Source organism: Chelmon rostratus, chromosome 23 (assembly GCF_017976325.1).
Source record: "Chelmon rostratus isolate fCheRos1 chromosome 23, fCheRos1.pri, whole genome shotgun sequence".
In the NCBI taxonomy this organism is placed as follows: domain Eukaryota; kingdom Metazoa; phylum Chordata; class Actinopteri; order Chaetodontiformes; family Chaetodontidae; genus Chelmon; species Chelmon rostratus.
This window is the reverse complement of record NC_055680.1, coordinates 3,066,573-3,081,598: the sequence shown is the minus strand read 5'-3', so window position 1 is coordinate 3,081,598 and position 15,026 is coordinate 3,066,573. Positions and strand designations below refer to the sequence as shown.

The following is a 15,026-nucleotide window of genomic DNA, read 5'->3' as shown; positions in this document are numbered from 1 at the left end:
GCTTGAGTTATTACACAGAGGAAATCGTTATGGAGGAGGAATGTATCAAAGTCTTTTGATTGTGGAGGATCATAACTTGTGCTACAGGAGAGGAATTGTAGTCTGTCTGTCTGCCCTCCCCCAATCCTCTTTTTTTTTTTTTTTTGTAGCTTCCACCCAAAATTTCACAGTCTTATCTGTGAGTTGGTGAGCCCAGCTCAGTTTCAACTTGAGTATGAAGGTTTGAAGCCTTGCTGACATGCATACAGTTTGACAAGAGCGCCACTTGTTGGCAGGTCCCGTTACTGCATCTGGAGGCTGTGAGTCACTGCACAAACCTTTCTGCTCCATCTTTCATTATGTTTTTAATGATTTCAGTAGCTGAGATCAATAAAGGCCCTTTTCCTTACCTATCTTCAGTGGGAGATAAACCAACACTTTAATTCATTGTGACCTATACTATGTTTTACATGAGTGGCTCCCAAGGTGTGGAGTCAGGACCCAAGACAGGGCAACATTTTTTATATCTGACAGGTTGCAAGATGCTAGGCACAAAATTGTGTTTCAACCACGTATTCTGATTCTTAAAGCCTGTCAAAACTATTAAAATGAGACAATCTGAGAGGAGAACATCACTCTGTGGACACAACCTATGATGGAGCCTCACTCGTGGGCATTGGATGGCTTAAAGGGTCACATAAATTAAAACTGCTTTCAGTTCACTAGTTAAGATACACAATGTTAATCTATTTTTGAATGAAATTCACTGGGTTTGTTGATGGTTTTCCAGCTCAAACATGACATCACAGATTTGATTCATTCAGTTATCTGTCATCTTCTGTAAAATTACATTTTTTAACATGAAAGTCAAAATGCTTCAAAAGCCTTCTCGACAACGCCAGGCAGCCTTTATTATTATTATTATTTCTTCAATCATTCATTTTGATGAAACATTATTCATCTAAAAATGCTCAAATCGAATCATGCTGAGCTGAAAGTAATTGAATCGTCTTATTGAAGAGGTCTTGTGTTGTGCACCTCTGTGAAACGGGCAGGCCATTGTGTAGAAAAGTCTCATCCGCTGGGTGCAGACAGTCCTCCATGGTTCCCATAGGAAAGCTTGGGAACACATCGAGGTCTGGATTTTTTTGGTTTTACAAGAGCAAAGACTTCAAGGATGAACAGTTACTTGTTGGTTTGGCAGATGTTTGCCTGCTTGACTTTCCCTCCAATAAAGACCAGAGCTGAGCTGTTTTTGAACAGTCTCCATGCACTGACCGAAATCTGAGTCTGATCGGTGGAGCGTCTCCTTGTTTTTTTTAACGTTTCGCAGAGTGTGTGACCAAAATGAAACAGGGTAATGGCTATTTGCATTGTTGGCTGAATATCCATAAGCTTACATTTTTAAAGATTGAACACACACCGTATACACACATGATAAATTAAGCATGTTAAGCAGTTGTTTCTCATCTCCCTCTACATTTTCTGTCATCATTTGATGATGTGATGTGTGGGCAGCCTGTGTGTGTGTGTGTGTGTGTCCCGAGGATGTCCAGCTGTCAGAGCTCAACTAGGTTAAACTGAGTGATGTCCTTTAAATAGAGACATATTGGCAGAGGCTGGCTGACCTGATTGATGGTCCTGCCCCACAGGGACATGAAGACAAACCACAGTGAGACGTGCATTAAAGTGAGGACTCTCTCAATGGTTCATACAGGAGAAAGCAAAAATGTTGCTATTTTCCCACTTCTTATCATTACTCAGTTAGCAGCAGCGCCTGAGTAGAGCCTAGAAATGCAGGACCGTGATTGACCGTGAAGTGTTTGTTGAATCCCTAATTCCTCTGGAAAAACTCCTGCCTTCTCAGAACAAATACTCCCAAGGTGCCCTTGAGCAAGGCACTGAACCGTGAGCTTTCAAGTGGATCTGCTTGGCTGTCAACAGCAGGCACTGTGGGCAGTTCCCAGGTGCAAACACGGACACGGCCAGGCAACATTCGCAACATAAATAGAAAGAGAGACTTTTATGTTAGCAGAGAAAAGACAGTCCTACGTCCCTCCCCTCCGCCGCTCTTCTGACTTCACCGCTGCACTGCTCGTCCTCGTAGGCCTTCCTCTGGCAGGCAAACAAACATTGGGCCTTTAATTGACCATGTTGCTCAGGGAAGTGTGTTCAGAACAAGCACGAGTTACACACACACACACACACACACACACACACACAGCTCTCAAGTAGTGCAGCCAGCAGGATGTGAGGCATGCTACGCCGGCTGCCTAAACGCAGTCATGATGAGAATACTGAAAAGGATCCGTGTGCGTGCCTGCTTACTTACTGGCTTGTGCGTCTCAGTGCATACAAATTCGTTTGATTTATATGATATCCTAACAAATCTTTTCTAATGACAATAGAGAGAAAGAATGAGCAAGGATTGCCAGACATGTACTTGGATATTAGAGATTAGAGATGAATTATATATACATACATATATACATACATGGGGCTGTAATCTCCTCTCAGCAGCAGTTCACAGTGAAATAATGCTGTAAGTTACCTGTATGTAACTCCAGTTCTGTGTGTGTAAATGAAAGAATGGAAACAAAGTTACTGTGGAAAAATGGCTGTACAGCTCGTCTGTGCATTACCACCCATGTTCCCTTTATTGTTCGGCCGCAACCTCTAGTGGCAGCAGTATTTATGACAGGACCAAAGGAGGAAGTCGAAGTCATAGTGTAAAAGCAACAAAGTAACAAAGTCTGCATATGATGATGATGATGATGATGATGATGTTACCATGTGTTGACGAAGGTCTGTCGCTGGTACTCTCCAACGATTTCATTCGCCGTATTGAGAACTGTCATGTACGTGGTTCTGGGAGTCACGGATGTGTTGCATCATGTACAGCCCATGTGTCTAGTATGGCAGCAGTGATATCGATGGCTGAAATCCATCCATGAAAACCCAAGCCATTAACCTCTGACATCAGCTATAAATCCAGCTTCGCTACCTGGCTCTAGGTTTTCTTTATGTCGCCTAGTTTGTGGTCGTTTGATTAAATGTAGCTTCTGAAACGGGGCCCCTCTACAACTGAGGACCAGGTGATAATGTTTTAATGCAGGACTCAGTTGATATACTTTAGTGGTGCAAATCCCAAACTAATTAATAAGTAATTATATTATCAAAAACCAACTGACATGAAATGAAACCAGGATTCTGGGGCCCCTGGAGGTCCAGGACTCTGGGACACTTGGTCAGAAATGAACTTTAATGCCCTATTGTTCTGTCACCTTTTCCTCTTTATTTAACTATGAGAACTGTACAAAATAAGCATAAACTTACTAATAAAATATGAAAAAAAACCCCAAATTATTAGTATTTCTCTATGACTTTAAATATCCAGGACTGAATAAGCAAGGCAAAGTTTGGGAAAAAAAAAACATTGTTAAGTTTTATTTATTAGGAGATTCATTAAATTCAGCTAACTGGGTTCACCGGGATGTGTGGGTGTGGTTTGCGTCACCTTTTTGACCTGACATATGGTCACGTAGAACGCCACTGCTCACGGTAACCCCCGCGCTCACGCAGCTAAGGCACGTCTTCTCTAAACGCTGGTGTACTGGATTCCCCCCTCCAGCGGCCGTTCCACCCCTGAAAAACAATACAAACATGTGGTGCCTTTGACGTGGTTGAATGTTTGCGGTTCCTCGACGAGTCATGTGAGGATCAGAATTTTTTGAGAATAAACACTGAAAAAAAAAGGCACAAACGCTTGTACGGTCATTCCTGTTCTGTGACTAGACTGTCAATCGCCGGTTTGCTTATTTGTGTGCAAAACAAGCAGAATGAATGTTTTAAATAATCATTACAAGCTGCACTTCCTTTCCTATTATACACTTTATGTCTCCTTTGTGCTTTGGATCCATTAATCTAAAACCTCGACAACAGAATGAAGCAGATGCTTAGAAAGAACGCAGCTGTGTGCACATGATCTTCATTATTTGGCTGAGTGAGGAAACACTTGTAAATGTTGCCTATGCTATAACAAATACTTCCTGTAAAGAGCAGGTGAAAACATCGCTTTGATGATGGTGAACACCAGAACCTCAACACCTTCACCGGATAGTTTCCCACCTCTCACAAACTCCTAAAGGATGCGACTGGTTCGTTAGCTCCTATCGATCACCCCTGTTGGTAGCCTTACTTCTGGGTGTCCAGGACGTAATTGTGATTGGTGGGCTGGCAGGTCCTGGTGTGCCCTGTGCTTAATGCCTTCACTTTATGAGCTATAAAACTCTGAATAGATAATCAATACAGTGTCGCCGCGGTCTGAGCAGCATCTGAGGTTGATGGAAAGTTCTCATGGCCCAGAGGATGGCCTTGAATAAATGTGCGTGCGTGCGTGGCCATGCATGCATTTATCAGTTTTCCAGTGCGAGAAGGGGAATTAATATGCACAAGTATTGATATGAGGAGGATAGCCTTTTCACGTCCACCATGCTGACTGAGCAATGAATACACTGCAGGACATTACCCTTTGACCGTTTCACCTCTGACCTCTGTTTTTTTTCCCCCTTCCTCTGCCTGTTTCGCTTTCAGGTGGTGCTGGTGGGTTCGTCCATAAATGAGAGGGATCAGATGCTGTTTATCAGCACCGACGAGGGTTCCTCCTTCCAGCGACAGTCCATCTCCTTCACCCCGGACACGCTCGTCTTCCACCCCAAGGAAGAAGACAAGCTGCTGGCGTACTGCAAGGAGGGCAGGGTGGGTATCACAAGGCTGCAGAAACATGAAAATGAATAGCTGATTCTGTAGCTGCGAGGGCGAACAAGAAGACAGCATGATGTTACACCACCGCCGTCTCTGCTGTCAGTGCAGCAATGCATTAAATTTCAATTTTCACAAGCAGCAGCAGAACACGAACCTCAGAAAGAACTGGATGTGTGATTTATCAACAATACGGCTGCAGGGCACATCTTCTTAAGCAAGTGAAATAAACAGAACAGTGGCCACAACCAAATGCACACTTCGGTCTTTGATATCGCATTTCGTATTGAAAACATGTCGCAGTCACACATCGCTGTCTGCAGGAAGCTCTTTGAAATATCTTGACTGGAAAAATCTGGACTAGGATGCAACAAATAGTTCCTTTGTATACACTGTTTTCAGATGATCTAAACCACTCTCTTTGGAGTCCAAGTTGAAACAAGAAGTGGGTCTGTAAATTTTAAACATACTGCTGTTTACAATGGACAGCTTAGCTAATAATTCTACTGTTAGCCCTTCTTTCTTTAATGCGATGCAAGATGATTTGTAAAACACCTTTAAACAGCAAGACGAGACAGTGCTGTACATAAGACATAAAATATTTTTAGTTTTTTTGTGATAGAAATTATGGCTAAAAGTATGAAAATAAGACTCAAATAAAAAAAAACAGAGTAGGAAGTGTTGGGGCAGTTATTTTGAACCTGTAGCTAGTGATCCAAGCTACGCTACAAGCTAACAAAAAGTAGCTCACTGACAACTACTATCACTGTTTAGCAAAATCCAAAAGAAATTCAACAATGCAACATAGCAACTCCTTGTTGTGGTGTAATGGAAATGTTCAATATGCTACCGCTCTACTTAGTGGTGAACATAGCTTGCTACTGGAAATGCTACATGATTTTGAGTAGCTAGCTTGGACTACTGTAGCAACACTACATGAAATGTGGGAAATGTAGTAGCTGAAAACAGTAGCAATGCTACATGTAGTGTCAACACTGAGCACTGAGCACTTTGGGAGTGAGGAAGGAAGTTGATAAGCTAGCTAGCTAGCTAGCCCCTCTATTGTTTGCTATTGTTTGAGCACCATTATTAATTTTCACACGCAGTGGTGGTTGTTAAGCAGTGAGGACAACAGCTCCCATGATCCCACCCTATTTCAAGATGTCATCATTTAAAACAGGCTAATTAACACTAACAGGTGCTGGTTAACGAGCGGACGTGCGTGTTTATATGGCAGATTATAGTTCTGTTACACGGCATTGAGATGATTCAGTCAGACCAGCGAGCTCACAGCACTGTAGAAGCAAAGCTTCTACAGACAGGAGCAGTGCAAAAAAAAAAAAACGTCCTTGAGTACACATTTGTAACTCAATATATCATCATGTCTTATTGATTTTGAGGCATTAATAGACAACAGATGAGACATCTGCCAGTCTTTAAACTGCATTTGATTGTTTTATGAATGTGAATGTTATGTGAAGGTCCAGCTAAAAGTTCCCAACTTACATGTTAGAGCTCTTAGATTTAAGGGATAAAATAGCCAAAAAAAAGAAAGAAATCTGTTCTTCTTATGAAATACTTCTTTCAAGACACAAGCCAAAGAAATAAATAAAATAAAAATTGGCAGCCACTGGTTGAAAGCACACAGATTTCACTATTTCTGCCACTGGCAAACGATGTACTAATCAATTCCAACATTTTTTTCCACTTCAGGAAAGCCAAACACACCAGGGACGCAGGGTCAGCAATTTCAGCTTTTACTGTAGGAAATGTCATCTTCATTTCAACGTTGACAGCATCACCGGCGTGAAACACAGGCGGCTAATTATCTCCAGCGCTGTCTCATTTGTTTATGGTAATCACACAAAGGTAGCACAATAAATTTGGCCGTGATGTGCTGATGTTTGAGGATGATGCGCCGTCCTGTTTAACCATGACAGTGTTTTCATATAAATACTGCAAACACAGGCTCTAATGGGGCATTTTAGATGTGGAGAATTAATGTTTTTGTCATCATCATGACAAAAGTATCTTATCATAACAAGCATATGTTGCTCTTGTTAAGCAACCGTTGTCCAAAGGATTGTCATTAGCATAGAGAAACAAGTTAGTTTACTCCATGATTCTGCTCCAGAGAGAGTCTCTTCTCCATTACAGCCACTTTGATGAACCGATGATGAGCTGAAGTTGTTGAATTATTCCTTATGGGACAGCTTATGTATAGCTTAATATGAATATATTGTCTCATTTGTCTAACCTCCAGCCAATAATTTTATCACTAAGATCCAGTTCTCCTTATAATTATGGATAAACTAACACTATATATATATATATATGTTATATGTTATGATGTAATTTTCTATTATGATCTGTTCTTCTTATGCATTTCCTTGTGTATTTCTGTGAAGGTTGAAGAACCTTTTTCTTTCATTCAGTAGAATGAAAAAACTTTCTTATACTGTCTGACACAAACACTGTTATCATGTGAAAAATCCCACTCGAGTCCTTTCTTGTGCATCTGTCAGGAAAGGTGGGAATTTAGGGGAACTAAGGGTTGAACCCAGATGCAGACACACGGGGGGCACGAGTCAAATATTATTAAACACAAATAAAACCAAAACTCAGGGAACTATGAATAAAGACACACTAGGGTAAAAGGGTTCACACAGACAACGAAGACAACACCGGGAATAAACACTAACACAATGGAGCAGGGGATAAGACTAAGACAACACAAGAAACTAACATAAACATAAAAAGTGGGAGGACTATAGACAAAGACAAAACTCGAAAATCGCTGACATAAACTGAGGAATGACAAGAGACAATACAAACAATCACAGGGAACACGGCACGGACATGAACACAGACAAACCAAGGGAAAACACAGACATGAAAAGAGGCACGGACATGACCAAAGATAACGAAAAACACTAACTATGGGGCTATGGCAAGATGCTCTATCAGCAAGGGAAACGCAGACAACGACCCGACAAAGACAGGGGAAAAGACATGGACTTATATACACAAGGAGGGATCACTAATGACACACAGGTGAACACGATCAGACAATCACGAGGGCGGGAAAACACAGGAAGTAAAGCACACAAAGAAACACAACTTAAACCTTCAAAATAAAACAGGATGTGACAAAAACCAGACAAAGACAACACACAAGGGGAATCTTAAACAAAAAAAACGGTGTGCACAGCACGGGTCATGACAGCATCACCCCTCCCCAGTCAGTTTCTCTGTGTCTGCTGCCACTCCCCAACATGGACCATCGAACAGAGGTGAAATGCAACAAAAATCATTTAGATCCAGCATTTAATGAATCTAATCAAATGATTAATTGATCTGTGTCGCTCTGAGTTAACAAAGACGTGCGCTCAGGCGCATTCACGCTCATGCGCGCGCCTCCTAATTGAAAATTGTGCCGTAAAGCGGAAACGTGGAGCCGGAGACATAGAGGTGGAGCGTTAGGTCCAAAGTTTGAGTCGGCTCAACTCCTCCCCAACTTTCATAATTTACACGCAATTAAACAAGAAATTCAATTAGGTTTTAATCTGTTCCATATGGGCGGCCTGCAGATGGAAGCGAGGAATCCATTCAAACAGAACAAAAAATCATTTAGCTGGAGGTTGATGGGAGGACAAGTGGTGGCATGTGTAAATTAAGAAGGTGTGTGGGGGCAGGGACAGATTTCTATCAAGGTCAGCCACGGATTCTTTTATTTTTCCTGTCTGGAAATGTGCACTTGAAGTATGCTTTTGGAATGAGTCTGTCCATTGGTTTTGTATTTTCTGATGTCCCTGAGTAACAAAGGTTGTTATGAGCGGCGCTCGGACGGTAGCTGCTGCCTTCACAACTAAACCTCTGCCAGTGGCGAGCATTGCACAATTTCAGAAAACTGTGTGTTTGCGTTTTTTTGTGCGGTGGAGGACGTTTGGGTGGTGAAATCCTTTTCTGGGCTTCTCGACGGTCTTTTCAGACATCAAGAATACCTCGTGGGTTGGAATCAATGGGCTTTAATTATGGGTGCGATCAATGCCGTGCGAGCTCAGGCAACACGCACTAATACAAACACGCTGCTCATAAAATATTAGGCACACTCACAGACACACACACACTCACACACCAAACCTGCTATGATTAATAATTGAGCTCAGTCTTAATGCAGCGGACCATGAAATTCAGTAGCTTGATTGGTTGAACTTTTTTTCCCCCAAATAGACTCTCGCTGTAAAGGATACTGCTTGTAATACGGCTCGGGCCCGGCTTTATAATTGAATGCTACAAGCTTTGGCCTTGTGTTTTTCTGTCTAATTGTGCTCTTCTCTCTCTTTTTTCTGTCCAGCTCTTTGCGTCCACGGACCTGGGCCGCAAGTGGACTTTGCTTCAGGAGCGGGTGACCAAGGACAGGGTCTTCTGGTCAGTTCAACGTAATTTTCTCATCATTGGATGAAAAGGGACTTCACCGTTCAGAGTAGCTTCATCATTGATGTGCAAAGCAGCAGCAAGCAGGTGGACAGTCGAAGCGTCTGCTGCTGAAACGCCAGCAGTCACGGGATTTTTTGCTTCCTGTTACAAAGATGATGCATAACAAATGTCCCTCTTTCACACAGACGCATGCAAGACCTTGCTACACAGACATAAGTCATAGTTTTATAAGAATAAGATATGAACTAGATGAACAGTAATAAAAAGTGTACAGGTACTTTTTGTGAGTCAAACACTGCTATGGCATGGTAAAACATATTCAGTAGGTCTGTTATGCAAAAAGCCTTCATAGCTAAGATACAAAAAGTAGCTTAACTAGGCTAACCAGTACTGTAAGGCTGGAAAGACTGGAAACAGCTAGCCTCTGTCTGAAGAAGGTTTAAAGCTCGTGATATTTTGCTTGGTTAACCTGCACAGATGCATCAATGTTAAAATGGTGATTTGTGATTTTAGGCAGAATAACCTGCTGCTGACAGCTGGCTGCTGTGTCTGCAGCTTAACAGAGTCCTGTTGTCATAGTGAGGTCTGCTGGGTTTGATGCCACTGTGCCTGTACAGACTAAGGAGACCAAAACCTGATCGCTGACCAAATCTGGGACCCAGCGCTGCAGCTGGAGACAGGGCACAGTAGTGCTGGGCAGCTAGAACGGATACATGTCTACAAACAGTTCCAGCAGGCATTCATGGTGCCCAAGGCAGATCCTGCTGACTTTTCTCCTCGCGCCACCTTGAGGTCTGCATGTGTGGCTTTGACATGGATGGGTTGCCATGAAACGAGAATGAATCATAATAAGCGATCACTGTAGTTTTACATTTCATTAGTACAAGTCCTGTCGTGACGCAGGACTGATGAGCTGCTGTAATCAGATATAAACTGGAGGAATAGAGCTCTATCCGACCACTCCATGTGTTTAACCCCTTGACGCCTCAATTTATTTAGAATTATATTAAAAAATTATTCTTTGTGTTTTTGCTTTGAAATTGATCCCAAATTAAGAGGAATTTGTTAATTTTTCTGTAGCAATAGATACAAAACACAACATTCAATAGATATAAATTTAGGGAGGTTCACCAACTAGAATAGGGTTCAAACAAACAGTAAATGTCCACTTTTTTTCAGTGCTTAAATGCAGTAAAAACACCAGTGCTTGAGAAACCAGTGCTTGAAAAAGGTTCCTAGGTGTGTGTTGAATATGCACAAACCGGCATTAGAGGAATGCATGCGCGATTCGGCTGCAATGTGGATTAAAACGGTTTGATGCGAATTTGCAACAATAGGCGTTAAGGGGTTAAGGTGTGTGTGGCTATTCTGTAGCATCCTGGTGTCACTTGCAGGTTATTCGACGGAGTAAACACAAAAGACATCCATACGTGATGGCACGGCACTCGGGTGTAGCGCTTCTCCAGTCGGAGGCTGCAGATTTATCAACTCCTGCTTTAATAGCTGCGAGGATTTAATGGACTGAAGAAGAAGCTTTTCATACAGTGTAAAGCAGCTGTGGACAACAGACACTAGAAGATTCAGTAATATTAATTTATAGATTAGTGTAATGTGTTCAGAGCAAATATCAGGTCAGGAAAATGCTGCTTGCTTTAGTTGCTGTTCTGCCATGAAAATAAGGCCCTACGCCCAGTTTTACTCCTCCAGTAATGTTGGCTCAAACAAAAAAGTGTCTGAATAAGACAGCTTTAGAGTTGTTGGTTGGGGTATTTTGCCATTTCCCCCTGCTGACTCCAGTTCTGTACATCATGCACAGACATAAGAGCGGCGTCTAACTTGGCATGTCACTCTCAGAAAGAAAAGCAAAAGCACACGTTTCCAAAAAGGCTGAACTACTTTAGGTATAAATCAACTTTAATAGGATTTTTATCCAATGAGTAAACTAACAATAGTAGAAAGAGTAAAACAATATGTGGTAACAGAGAGAGAGAGACCCTCTCTTTCTCCTGCAATAAATACAATTTCATGATTTCTACTCTCAGCTGTCAGTGTTATATGGTGAATATGGTGATACAAGCATGGTGTGGGAGTTTTTAGGGTTTGATTTGATTTATTTCTTATTTGATCTGGCTGTGTCAAACATAAATCTGATCCCATGCAGAGTTAATGGGTTTATTTTTTTACTATACCCTTATTCCATTTTGCTATCATTTACACAGTATCGCTCAAACAATACAATTATATCTGCATCAGTCACATCCCAGATACAAATAAATCAGTTTTATGTTTACCATAATACTGAAGGCTGCTGCTTCAGTTTGTCTTGAATTACAAATTTGAATTGAACTTTAGTCGTAAGCGCTGGGGTTTATGCAGCAAAACCCTTTTATAGATGAATCTCTCGATAGTTTAGCGGTTGCGTTGGCAGAACAAGCAGGCGGAGGTATACGGCATTTCCCTGCACATGTAATATTTCACAGCTCGAGAGCTGCAGTATCTCTTCCAGTGCTCCCCCTCCTTATTCTCGCCCTCACCTTATCTTGCATCATGTGTCTCTCCCTTTTTATCTCCTTCCCTCCACTGAGTTCCCCTCAAATTTTTTCCTTTCTCAACTTCGTTTCTTCTTACTCCTCCCTGTCCGGTCTGTGTTATTGTAAAATGATGCATTCAGATGCGCAGCATTTAAATACAATAGCCTCCACTTGTTCTCATCGTCTGAAGGTCAGAAAGGCATCGCAAGCTCCCTTTAGTTTGTTTCCTCTCGCCGACGATAGCAAATGAGCAGGTTCGCACGCTCAGACGCCTCTGATTTATACCAGCAACTCCAACGCACAAATCATCCACACTCTGTGCTGCAAAAAACGAGGGGGTGGGGGAGAGGGGGAGGGCGAGAAACAGCTACAAGTACACCCTACTTCAGACTAAAGTTATATATGCAAGATCAGACTGGATGTCCAACCTAGACGTTTAAAGTAACAGAAACAGGTGTTACAGCGTCTTTATCTTAACTAATGTGACGCACACATCTTTCAGATGTGAGTGGGTCAAGTGGGCATTGCTTAGTAAATACTGACCAAGCCTGCATTAGATCAGGAGGGGGAAGAATTCCACTTCAGTGACATTGTTAAGAAATATAAAGAAAGTTTTTGCCAGCTGAAATCCAAACCATCACTTCCTACACTTCACATCTGCTGGCTAATCACAAGCTAGTCTGGTTTTACGTGAGGGGCGGCGTTCACTAGCACGCCAAATCACATTTGATTGGATAAATGTATGAAACTGGCACCAAGTTAAAGATGACAAGTATTTTGATGTTTTACAAGAAAATAGATAGTTTAGGTGATTGATTATTGATTGTTACAATGATGTTGATCTTTTTATTTTCACTGTCCAACACCAACAATGTTATAGGAGTGCATTGCTAAATTGGCAGAGTATTTTTACTTCGGACAGAGCCAGGCTAGCTCTTCGCACCTGTTTCCAGTCTTTATGCAAAGCTAACCATATTCCAACGCTATGCCCATGAATAAAGTTGAACTGAACAATATTTTGACTTGAACAGTGGAACAAATGACTAACTATGTCACTCATACTGGCAAACCCACAAGGAATCGTCACTTTGCTCTGTAATTTGCATTCTCTGCAAAAAAAAAAAAAAAGCTCAGATAAACCCACAGTTCACTACCTGCTCCAATCAGCAGAAACACAAAGTTAGCAACTAGCGAGTGAACACAATGGGGGAAGTTAGCATTTTTCTGTCTTAACATCCTCTGATGGTGGGAGAAGATAAAGATTTTTGTGTTGGTTCTTGCAGCCAATAACAGAGGAACTGGCGTGCTCGCTCCCCGCCAGCCATACCCTCTTGCACAGCTCAAACGTATACTCGCCCGTAACATCCTCTGTAGCCATTTTCGCCGTCGCTACTACGTAGCCTGCATACACCCAAAGAGAACAAGCTTTGTTTTTAGGGCGGCAGCCTGTTCCCCGGCTATCCGGAGGTCTTCCTTAACACCAGCTACGTCACTGTGTGCATAAATCTCAGTCAATATAGCATACACTGATGACTTTAGTTGACTACATTTACCATCAACACTGATTGGACATCTGCATGAAACATTGCAAATTCTCCCTTTAAATAAATGACAATATATTAATATAAAATACCCCAAAATAATTTTATTCAGCATTAATGAATAGACATGAGAATAATATCAATCTTCTCATCTCACTGTTGGAAAGAGAGCAAATTAGGCATATTTACCAAGATGTTAAACCTTTACCTTAAGGTTCACCAACATTTTACGTTTCACATCTGGATTTTTATTATACGTTAAGTTTTAGTAAAGGACAGATTTTTTATATGGCTAAGCTGTATCTAGGAAGTATAAGATCGAATGATCATTTTACAGTGTACATTTAATCTTGCCACTCAGGAATTGAGCTACTTATTGCAGAATCATATTTGCCTGCAGGTAAATTTGCCTGCAGCAGACGCACACGCATGAATTCAGGCCTGCACTACCTGTGACCTGCTTCTCCTGTAAAAAAACAAGAGTGCATATGTGTGGACACGCCTGTGCATACATGTGCTGTAAACGTGTGTGGTCAGAGCAGACAGAGCTAGCCTGTTGTTGGCTCTGGCCTTCGCCTTGCCTGTGGTCTAACAGCCATAAAAGCAACAAGAGAACAGGAGTCTGCCAGCGTGCTCCCATAAATCACATTAAAAACATCACATTAAAGCCGATCTGCTGTTGGGGTGGTCTGGCCAAACCTGTTCCCGTGGACCTTGTTTTTGCGATCCTGGCCTATAAAGTTTATGTTTGTCATCCCGAATGAAAAAACAAAACAAAAAAAACAGCAGTTTTTGAAATTGAATGGGCATCTCACACGACAGCTGACAACAAAAGCAAACATTTGAGGGTAGGTGATAAAAATGAAATGCGGTGAAAAGCATGCAGATAAAAGTGTAATCGAATGGCACTGAAACCAAAGCTGGGATGAAGCTGATTTCCATCCCAGGGAGGATGTTTTTGCAGCATGTTGCACTTCCACCTCCCTTTCTTATGAACCAATTCTCTTTTCTTTCTGTACCAACCTCTCTATCTCTCTGTCAGCCCTGTCTGTCCTTCATTTTATTTCCCCTGCCCTCCTCTCAGCCCTCTCAGTCTGTCTGCTTTAACTTCCCTCACCAAAGCAGAAGGAAATCCCACACACTTAGACTGTGATGAAGGTCTAACTGGACCAGAACGTTGGTGGAATGAATAAATGATGCGTTGCCGGTGCAGAGTGCGCTTTCACCCTCAATCCAGGCATTTGCATTTCAAGCATGCGGCTGACACTTTTATCCAGAGTAACCTGCGCTGAGTGAAAAGGCAGAGGTTCAAAGTCTTGGTCAAGGACACTTTAGCAGCACACACGGGACCCGTTGGAAAGTTCTTTTCCACTCATTTCCTCTCTATTCTTATTTCCTCCATCAGCCAGATCTCCAGGTTTTGACTGGACTCTTGTGGCGACCTCTTGTGGTCATACAAATAACTGCACCACCCAGACACCAGTCAGATTGCCTTCAGCAGTCTCAGCTGCCTTAGATTTGACTGCAGTAACTCTCAGTGCTTCCAAAGGGATGTAACAATTTAAGAAATACGTACATTTACTCATAAAAGAGTTAGGAGGTTCAGGTGCTTTTCTTCATTACTGCATTTCCATTTTGGAACGCTTTGTACTTCTCGTCCATTAAAAGTACAGATCTTGTGCTTTATGCCACGTTATGGCCGGCTGACAGCTTTAGGTAACCATATACTTTAAAGACGTCAGATAGTTATTGCTGTTGTTGGCCAACAATTGTG

At 42.0% G+C, this 15,026-nt stretch overlaps 1 protein-coding gene across 5 annotated transcripts in view; it reads left to right on the top strand.

Annotated features, from left to right (window-relative positions):
• Positions 1-15,026, top strand: part of sorcs2 (sortilin-related VPS10 domain containing receptor 2) — a 283,675-nt gene that overhangs the window by 214,238 nt on the left and 54,411 nt on the right. For all 5 annotated transcript variants that reach the window (XM_041964688.1, XM_041964687.1, XM_041964686.1 and 2 more), the window contains exons 4-5: positions 4,573-4,737; positions 9,098-9,171. In XM_041964688.1, coding sequence (XP_041820622.1) covers positions 4,573-4,737; positions 9,098-9,171 — 239 coding nt within the window. The remainder of the gene's footprint in view (positions 1-4,572; positions 4,738-9,097; positions 9,172-15,026) is intronic.